This window comes from Octopus bimaculoides, chromosome 8 (assembly GCF_001194135.2).
Source record: "Octopus bimaculoides isolate UCB-OBI-ISO-001 chromosome 8, ASM119413v2, whole genome shotgun sequence".
Lineage (NCBI taxonomy): Eukaryota > Metazoa > Mollusca > Cephalopoda > Octopoda > Octopodidae > Octopus > Octopus bimaculoides.
The window spans coordinates 83,921,315-83,932,127 of record NC_068988.1 but is presented as its reverse complement, the minus strand read 5'-3'; the positions used below and the strand labels follow the sequence as shown (position 1 = coordinate 83,932,127).

Sequence of the window (10,813 nt, the reverse complement as noted above, 5' to 3'; positions counted from 1 at the left end):
TATTAGCTTTTATAGTCTTGTCGGTATGTACGGGGAAGTCCCAGAGAATCGATACATTTTCTCCCTCAGTCACAGCTTCAGGATGGTGTTTATACCATTTGTCAGCGGTTTTGATTTTATAATGCTGACATATTGTCCAGTGTAAATACTGGCCAACTCTGTCATGTCTTACTTTATATTCTACAGGTGCTAAGACTCTACACCCTGAGATTAGGTGGTCTATAGTTTCAATCGCATTGTTACAATTATTATTATTATTATTATTATTATTATTATTATTATTATTATTATTGTTGTTATTATTATTATTATTATTATTTCCATAAAATAAATCATTACTATTTTATAACCAGTAAACACAGGAAGAAAGTGAGATACTATCTACCTATATGTACCTCTATATTAACATTAGTATTTGAATATATTTTGTATTATTGACTATTATACTTTCCAATATGTGAAGTATATTGTCATTACTATGCACATACGTGTATGAATAAATATATTTATTTACATATGTAGTCATTTGGATATGTTTTGTACAATAATTATTATACTTATTAATACTGACTATAGCTACTAATACTAATTACAGCTGCCAATACTAATCATAGCCTCTAATACAAATTGTATCTATTAATACTAATTATATCCACCAATATTAATTACAGTCATCAGTTCTAATTATATCCACAAATACTAATTATAGCCACTAATGCTAATTATGGCCACCAATATTAATTATAGCTCTAGGGTGGCAAGCTGGTAGAATTGTTAGCATGCCAAGCAAAATACTAAGCCACAATTTGCCCATCTTTCTGTTTTGAGTTCAAATTCTGCCGAGATCATCTTCACCTTCCATCCTTTCAGAATCGATAAAACAAGAACCAGCTAAGGTCTGGAGCTGATGTAATTGACTTATTCTGCTCCCCTAAAATTGCTGGCCTTGAGCCAAAATTTGAAACCAGTATTAATTATAACTTGAATAATAATTTTGGTTGCCAGTACTAGTTATAATCATCAATATTGATTATAGCTACAAAAACTAGTTATATTCCCCATTGAAGTGGCTGTCCTATACTGTCCACATGCCCTGCACTTCTCCATACTAAACAACTGATTGTTACAAAGAATGGTGGTAGACATACACAATATCTTCAGAATTTCAGTGAAATGTTGAAAAAGTGAAGACTTCATTTAACTTACAGCAGAAAGGTTCTATATCAGAAGTTTCCAAATACATCTTTACATTGGTTTCTCCCTTTGGTGGTATATATTGATCAGCATGCAGTCCCATATGAGCTCCAGCCACTGGGGAACACTTCTGGGCCTGGAGTAATAAGACAGGATAAAGAGTGAATGTGTGTGTGTATGTGCATGTGTGTATGCGCATGTGTGTGTGTGTGTGTGTGTGTGTGTGTGTGTGTGCATGAGAGGAGGGGGGAGAGAGAAAGAGGGGATGAGAAAAGCAAGAAATGGCAGCTGTTCTCAATGACAAGTATTTGAAACAAAATAAAAAGCATACACATTGAAAAAATATTTATGGTTCAGTCTGAGGTAGAGGAAAGACAGTATCCCTGACCATTTTGTAGTGTCTCTGTGACTAATGGGAACTAATGGGTGCAGGTTTGGTTGTACAGTTGAGAAATTTAGTTTGCAACCACAATGGATCTGAGTTTTGTATCAATGTATGACATTCTGGACGATCTTCTACCTTCTGAGTGGAATCAGTTAACAGGAATGGTCAGTTTGAGGTTTGTACCTGTTCATAGATGGTAGACTTAATCTGTTCAACTTAACTACCTGGATTGTAGAGTGTCTTTAACAGAGCCCACTCTACTTCAAATATTCAAACCAGTTTGCTGGTTTGAGGTTATTTAATGAGGTTTGTATCTTCTGTCATTTCCTGCCACTTTGGAGGCTGTGAGAAAGTTTAGGGGTGCTATCTTTCTTCCTTAAAGTAAGACAGTAAAAAAAAAAAGGATTAATTAAACATGTTTAGTGAGAGTGGACACTAATTTAAAGTATAAAAGTGATCATGGAAAAGTTCAGTAAATGCGCTTTTGAGAAGCATGTGTAATGGAAGACAGTTTTTAAACAAATAATTTAATTTATTAAATTATTACAAGAGCTAACAAGTAAAAAGAGTGTAGCCTGTATGTGTGTGAGTTAGAGAAAGCATTACAACTTATGTTTGAACAATAGATTCAGTTGGAAATCGTTAGAAGCTAATAGGAATGGAGCTAGCTTAAATGAAACTATACAGTTCATTATGAGGCAGAGCTGTGGATGATGTCATCCAGAATTTCACTGAGCGAAGTTAGCGTAAATGAAATAGGCTGTTCAAGAGGTGACAAGACAAGAGCCGATATAACTCAGAGTTAGCTGCACAAAGTTGGTGGGGGAAAACCAAGAGCTGTTCCATGTTGAAAAAGGAATGTTGCTAGTCTGCCATCTTTTCACCAACCGCCTAGAACTCCTGCTTCTCTTCATGGACAGAGAACTGCTTCTAGAATTCATATGCACCAAGCCCTGATTGGCTGGCATATACCATAGCACACCTGTACTATGGCGCAACAACCAAAATAATTTTCTGGACTCACTACACATGCATCATATATGTATATATATTAATCTTGTATGAAGCATGATTCAAAATGCATCATGCATATATTAAATGTGTGGAGGCGCAATGGCCCAGTGGTTAGGGCAGTGGACTTGCGGTCATAATAGGATAGCGGTTTCAATTCCCAGACTGGGCGTTGTGAGTGTTTATTGAGCAAAAACACCTAAAGCTCCACGAGGCTCTGGCAGGGGATGGTGGTGAACCCTGCTGTACTCTTTCACCACAACTTTCTCTCACTATTACTTCCTGTTTCTGTTGTGCCTGTAATTCAAAGGGTCAGCCTTGTCACACTGTGTCACACTGAATATCTCCGAGAACTACGTTAAGGGTACCCATATCTGTGGAGTGCTCAGCCACTTGCACGTTAATTTTACGAGCAGGCTGTTCCGTTGATTGGATCAACTAGAACCCTCGACGTCGTAAGCAATGGAGTGTCAACAACAACAACATATTAAATGTATATGAAACTTGTGCTGACATACTTTCAGATAAAATAATCAGCTTATTGTATACTATACTCAGGTGCACTACAACTTGTCAGAAAAGAGTAAAAGAGAGGAGAAAAAACAGACATATAAGTCAAGTAATAAAAGACAGCAATGATAACCAAAAATACATGCATGTTACGCAGGATAAAGCACAAAAAGACAGAAAACTAAACAGTAAAAGAGCCATAAAGAGCAAAGGGTAGAAAGGCATGCCAGGAGTGGTGTTGGTGAATTTCAGGAAGCATGGAATTTTTGAAGAATATAGTGTCTTAACAGCTGACGACCAATATAGGTAGTTTACTCCATGCTTCAACAGTTCTAAACTTGAAAAAATGTTTTGGGGAGTATGGGTGCTGTACTGTTTTTTGATTTTATAAGTGCATCCATGGGTAGTAGAACTATTGAATTCAAAAAGGTGGTTAAAGTTGTTGTTGGAAAGAGGGTAGATAATCTTGTGGACTTCTGTCAACTTAACTACACGAGATGTTAAAAATATGGTAAGTAACTTATGGTAGGCAACTGTCTGGTTGCACATCTCTGGAGATCTTCTGGTAGATTGAAATTCCAAACAAGATGGGATCCCAGACTGGAGATACTGTAAGTGTGAGTGTACCATAACCATACATAACTTTAAACAGATAGTTGACTGGCAATGGTTATATTGAGAAATGCAAAAGCACCTTCAGTCTTTTTGAGGATTTTACAATAAATTTTTATTAAACATGCATGAAACATGCTTTAAACATGCATCAAGACTATAACAAACTTGTATTAAACATGCACCAAACATACACCAAACTTGCATTGAATTTATATAAACATTTATATCAAAATGTATCGAACACACCCCAAACATGTTTGAAACAAACCTGAAAATCATCATAGGTGTTACATTTGAAGCCGAGAAAACCACATTTACTGTTGATAGATTCAGTAAAGTAATGGACAGCCCTCATATGGTCACAGGCCACAAATTTGGTCAAACCTACAAAAATAGTAAAGGAAAAAAACAGCCATAAAAACAATCAAAAATACATATCAGAGAAATTCAGTGGAAGTAGTGTTGTTGCTGTAGACATCAACAAAGCTTTTGGCTGTTTCATATACAAATATATCAAGACTTCCCAATTACACACTCCACCTATCTTTTAGCTCTTGAATCAGTAGCTTTCTATCTGATCATACCATCATGGCATGTGTTGACTGAGTTCTTTTTATCTTACACTCAGTCAACTCTGGTGGGTATCAGGGATCAGCTCTGTTCCCTACTCTCTTCCTTCTATACGTCAACTACATCCAACTACACTTACTCTAATGCAGATGACATGACCTTTCATTCCTTCTTAACTCATTCCAACCATACATCATCCACATGCAGCATAAACACATATACCAAACCTGCATTGATTCCATAAACAGAGACCTTAAGAGAATTCTTCAGTTGATCCATATCAACTTTGTTTCTTTTAACAACCCCACCCCAAAAAAAAAACTGAAGTGATACACTTATCATGAAAACATCACCACACTGCGGCGCCACTAAACAGGAGCAGCACACAGCTTGAGGACACACAGCTACACCAAATGCTAGGCCACACCATCCCCCCAAGGATCTCTCCAAGTAGAAGTACATCTTTAGTGTAGTGAGAATGAGCTTTCTCTTCAGAATTGGAAAATATTTCAGCCCCAACAACTTCTGACACTCTACAAAGCTTTATGAGGCCCACAATAGAGTACTGCACTACTACACACTCTGTTACACACACAGATATCCTGGACAATATCCAGAGAAGCGCCTCTCAACTAATTGCTGTTCAGTCACTAATGTACATGATCCAGTCTTTGGTCCACAGGTATACTGTCTCCTCTCTTTGTTTTTTATATCACTATTATAATGGAGTCTACTCTTTGGGTGCCCCTAATCCACTTAGTTTTCCACCTCTTACCAAATAAAAATTAAAGTTTACTTACCTCCCTCAATTCCATTAATTGCAAGAAATGTAAAAGGATCTTTGGCACAACCTGGCTGATGATTTCCTCCATTTGGAAAATAGTCTACATGACCACAAGCTTGATGCATACCAAAACCTGAAAGACATGGTATTTGTACAGTAAACTATATAATTATTTATGAAATGTTTGAAGCTTACTAAAATATTAAATGATTACAGAAAACTATAAAAATGTGAAATATTTATAGCTTACAATATTGTCAAATAGCACATTTGAAGTCTTAGTTCTTTGTTAGTCAGCTAGAGATTATATAATGCTTTCACTATATGATAAGATGACATGTTAGCAGTACACACTAGGCACAAGGCCCAAAATTTTGTGGGAGGCTCAAGGCCTGAAATTGATCAATTAGATCAACCCCAGTACACAACTGGTACATAATTTAGTGACCCCGAAAGGATGAAAGGCAAAGTCGACCACAGCGGAATTTGAACTCAGAATGAGTAAACATATATACATTGAATGAAATATATTTGAACTGCTAACCATGACTTCCTCTCCCCCAGACCACCCTCTCTTACTATCCCCTATCTCTGTTACAATTTGTCACTCTGTCTTTTTCTTATTATCACCCATCTTTATTACTTTCAGTCACTCTATCTCTTCTCATTACTCCCTCTTCTATCACACAGATTTCCAATACTCTTTCCTTTCGTTTTTTCCCTATCATACCACTCGTGTGGTGTTTTTAGTCAATCTCCTTACCAATATGTTGTTGCCAATTTAAAGCGGTGAGCTGGCATATCAACTGCATATCAACTGTCTTTACACTCTGGATTCAAATGCTGCCAGAATCAACTTTGCCTTTCATTCTATGACTGGGGTCGATTTAATCAACTTAATCCCACCCACAAAATTACTAGCCTTGTATCAAACTTTGAAACCAATATGTTGTTTGTTTTTTACTGTCTATTACTCCTTCTTTTACCACCATCTCATTCCTGCCACTTTCTCTCAACATAATCTCTCTTCTTTTACCCTCTCACTCTTGTTCTACTATCATTACTCTCTCTCTCTCTCTCTCCCTCTCTCTCTCTCTCTCTCTCTCTCTCTCTCTCTCTCTCTCTCTCTCTCTCTCTCTCTCTCTCTCTCTCTCTCTCTCTGGTATTTATTTTATCAACCCCAAATGATGAAAGGCAAAGTTGACCTCAGTGGGATTTGAATGCAGAATGTAATGACGGATGAAATGCCACTGAGCATTTTTCCTGGCATGCTGACGATTCTGCTAGCTCACCACCGTTAATTAAGCAATTATTAAATTTACCTAAGTAATTAAATGAAATACTGGTACCTGTACATTAGTATAAAGATGAAAGTTCATTAATACTGTACTGTGCAATGTACTACTCTGTGCAAGATACCAGTAAACTAGTTTGGTGGCCGTGGGAATTTGAAATTCCTGAAATGTGATTATAAGAGGTTCCTGATCGTCAGTGTCTGAAAAGTTGGTGTTGTACCTTTATGGCAAATATTCTTTTTAGTGCTGGTGTTATGTCAAAATGCACCCAAAACATTCTATAAAGTTGTTGGTGAATGAAAGGGGACAACTTAGAGTTAAATGGTCTTTTCAGAGTTACTGAGGATTCAACAACCCCTCTAGGGCTGATGCTGTGATAAAATTCACCAGGTACATTTTAAAAGTTGTTGGGGACATGATGGGTATCTAACCACAGAAACCATGCCAAGAATAGAATAGATGAGAGAGATGTAGTTCCCTGGTACATTTCGGAAGATAGAAACTGGAAATACTAACTCACTACTTGGACCAGGTTTGGAAGAACAGACATCAATGATGATGATGATGATGATGATGATGATGATGATGATGATGATGATGATGACGACGACGACGACGACGACGACGACGAAGACGATGACGACGACGAAGACGATGACGACGACAAAGACGATGACGACGGTGATGATGATGATGATGATGATAGGGATGAGGATGATGATGATAGGGATGAGGATGATGATGATGGCAACTCTCACATGAACAGGTTAACATCACCTTTTCTACAGATAATGATGATGATAGTAACACCGACCACTATGATGACCACAATGTCAGAAACAAGGGTGATGCTGAAATATATCTGAGGTAGATTATGATATGAAATACACTCTGAATACAATTTGAAAATAATAAAAGCCAAGAGCTTTAGAAGAACTGAGATTTGATTTTATGGTCACAGAGACAATAATTTATTTCTTTTAAATTCAGAAAGTATTTTAATATTTAAGTTACTTATTCAAAATCCCTTGTGTCTAAAAAATGGGAAATGTAAACCAAATGTATGTGCATGCGTGCGTGTGTGTGTGTGTGTGTGTGTGTGTGTGTGTGATTGTGTGTGTATGTGTGTGTGCGTGTGTGTGTGTGTGTGTGTGTGTGTGCGTGTTTTGTTAGTAGTGATGGTGGTGGTTGTGGTGCTGTTTAAATCCAGGCCATCTTTAATCAAGCAGATTTATGATCAAAGACACTCAAGCTGTGACCATCACATTTGTTTCCTCAGATATAATGAGTCTTATTTATAATAGTGGAAGCGCAATGACCCAGTAAGGGCAGTGGACTCGCGGTCATAGGATCGCTGTTTCGATTTCCAGACCAGGTGCTGTGAGTGTTTATTGAGTGAAAACACCTGTAGCTCCACGAGGCTCCAGCAGGGTGTGGTGGCGAACCCTGCTGCATTCTTCCACCACAACTTTCACTCATTCTTTCTTCCTGTTTTTGTTGTGCCTGTAATTCAAAGGGCCAGCCTTGTCACACTCTGTGTCATGCTGAATCTCCCTAAGAACTACGTTAAGGGTACACGTGTCTGTGGAGTGCTCAGCCACTTGCACATTAATTTCACAAGCAGGCTGTTCCATTGATCAGATTAACTGGAACCCTTGTTGTTGTAACCGACGGACTGCCATAACGAATCTTAATAAACAAGGATATGATATGAGGTTGATTTGGCTATTATTTATTATAAGTCAAGCAACCATGTGGTTGTGAGTTAATGTCTCAGTGTGTGTATATCTGCATATATGTGTGAGTGTGTGTGTGTGTGTGTGTGTGTGTGTGTGTGTGTGTGTGCGCGTGTGTGTGTGCATGTGCATGTGTGTATGATGGTGATGTAGGTGCCTCAAAGAAAAGTACATCTTACCTAAACGCAAAATGTTCCGTGCATCACTGTGAATTGTGTCCACAAAAGTAGCATCTGAAGAGTCCAGCCTTACCTTTGTAGCAGTTCCTTCAAAATAGGGTCCAGCAGGGTCAAGACCTGGGGGAAAATTAGAATGAATAACAACAGTGATAGTGGTCAATAAATTTCGATTAGATATGATAGACATTAGACCTGTGAAGACATGTACATCATTTACAAACTTACTTATAGACACACTGCCTCAGTACATTAATTAATATATGAATATCTGCATTTATAAATATATACAAATATACATATATGCATACATGCATACATATATACATATATAGTAGATAGGTACAGTGTAATCCGTAAGCAGGAGAGGTGCAGCCGGAGAGTGCAAAGTTCAGAATAAATAATCTAGAATGAAAAAAAGTAGAGAGTCCAGAAGTTCATGTGTGATGAGTAGAGACAGGATTAGCTGGTGCGACCACGTGAGCGTGTGCTATGTATGGGAGAATTTATGAAAAAACAACAGACGAAGACAGGTGGTGTAAACAACAAATGGATGTATTAGTATAACACTCGGGAATAGAGAAAGTCTTTAACATTTTGAGCCTACGCTCTTCAACAGAAAGGAACACAGAAAGACTTGTTTCTTTCTGTGTTCCTTTCTGTTGAAGAGCGTAGGCTCGAAATGTTAAAGACTTTCTCTATTCCCGAGTGTTATACTAATACATCCATTTGTTGTTTACACCACCTGTCTTCGTCTGTTGTTTTTTCGTGAATTCTCCTATACATATATACATACATACATACATACATACATATAATGTTTTAATTGTTTTTTTGGAACCAAAACAATGTAAGTTATAATGTAAATTAGCAGAACCACTAGTATTTATACTGATTTTAAATTCTGGCACAAGGCTAGTAATTTCGAGGGAGGGGCTAAGTTGATTACATTGACCTCAGTGCTCAACTGGTACTTATTTTATCAACCATAAAGGGATGAAAGGCAAAGTTAACCTCTGCGGAATTTGAACTCAGAGCATAAAGGCAGACGAAGCACTACTAAGCATTTTGCCAGGCATGCTATAACAATTCTGCCAGCTCACAGCCAACCCACTAGTATTAATAATACCATCATCAATAATATCACTAATAAATATTTAATTATCACCACCACCACCAACACACTACCTGTAGTACCATCACCAGCAGATACTGACCTGTTATGCGTCCCAGTCCAGGAAGTCTAGCCCCTGCATAGCCAGCAATATGAGAACCCAAGCTGTGCCCAATAACGTGGGCATCAGCTCTTTTGAATTTTGCAGTCTTCTGAAAAAGAAAAAAGAAAAGAATATATGTATGTCAGTCACTATTCAGTTTATTTCAAGATTTCTGGCCAACAGAGAAAGAACCGGTTTCTAACCTAGATCCAAGGTTCCTTCATTGGAATTTTAACATCAACAACAGGGTATATTTGTTTGTATGTATGTATGTATGTGCAGATTTGTATGTTTTATGTATGTATTTTCATGCGTAAAGTTACATATCTGGACATGCTCATATATATTTAAATGATAAACTTCTGGAAAGTTTTACAGATTTTTGCAGTTCCAGTGATGGATTGGATCTGTAGTCTTCGAATTAGCTTTCTCCTTTCTGGTTTTGAGAAGCCTAATTTCTATAGATTGGTATTTAGGCAGTGTGTTACACATCACAGGGCTCCAATAATTACAAGTATAAGTATGTATGTATGTATGTATGTATGTATGTATGTATGTATGTATGTATGTATGTATATAAGAAATTAAAATGACAAGGAAATAAAAAATTACATTATGAACGTCATTAGCTTACAGCTGTTTCTGTTATCAGATGCAATGCATTCATAGTTGAATGTTTATGCATACAGAAAGAGAGAGAGAGATAGAGGGAAAGATAGATGGAGAGGGGGATCTGATAGAAAGAGGAAAAATAAAGAGATGGTTACAACGATTATGTCCAAGAGCCTTTGACCATAGGTCAACTTGATGAGGGCTGACCTAGGATGAAACAACTACAATAATAGTAGCAGCAACAACAAAACAACACACACACACACACACACACACACACACACATGCACGCATGCACACACACACACATACACACACACACACACTCACACACACATGTACACATGCACAGATATGCACACACACACACATAGATGCAAATATATATATGTACATATATATATTTATATATATATATATATATATATATATACATACAAATTAAAAGGGTAAAGGTTTATCAATTTATTAATTTATTAATAAATCAACAATTAATAATTTTTACCAAGCCCTTCGGTATGTAAGCACCATTATCGGTGGAGAACTTATTTAAAAGTTCATATACATTTATAAACATAATTAAGGGATCAGCAAATATTTGCTTCACCACATACTGAAGTTCAGAAATAGCAGCTAAAAAAGCTGAGACTCCAACAGATAGTAATGCTATCTGTTGGAGTGTCAGCTTTTTTAGCTGCTATTTCTGAA

General features: G+C 37.1%; 1 protein-coding gene across 1 annotated transcript in view; it reads right to left on the bottom strand.

Moving 5' to 3' along the window:
- Positions 1–10,813, bottom strand: part of LOC106872413 (pancreatic triacylglycerol lipase) — a 76,244-nt gene that overhangs the window by 12,030 nt on the left and 53,401 nt on the right. Inside the window, exons 4-8 of the mRNA XM_014919409.2 lie at positions 9,494–9,602; positions 8,280–8,396; positions 5,086–5,202; positions 3,984–4,099; positions 1,207–1,330 (exon numbers count right to left, since the gene is read on the bottom strand). Coding sequence (XP_014774895.1) covers positions 1,207–1,330; positions 3,984–4,099; positions 5,086–5,202; positions 8,280–8,396; positions 9,494–9,602 — 583 coding nt within the window. The remainder of the gene's footprint in view (positions 1–1,206; positions 1,331–3,983; positions 4,100–5,085; positions 5,203–8,279; positions 8,397–9,493; positions 9,603–10,813) is intronic.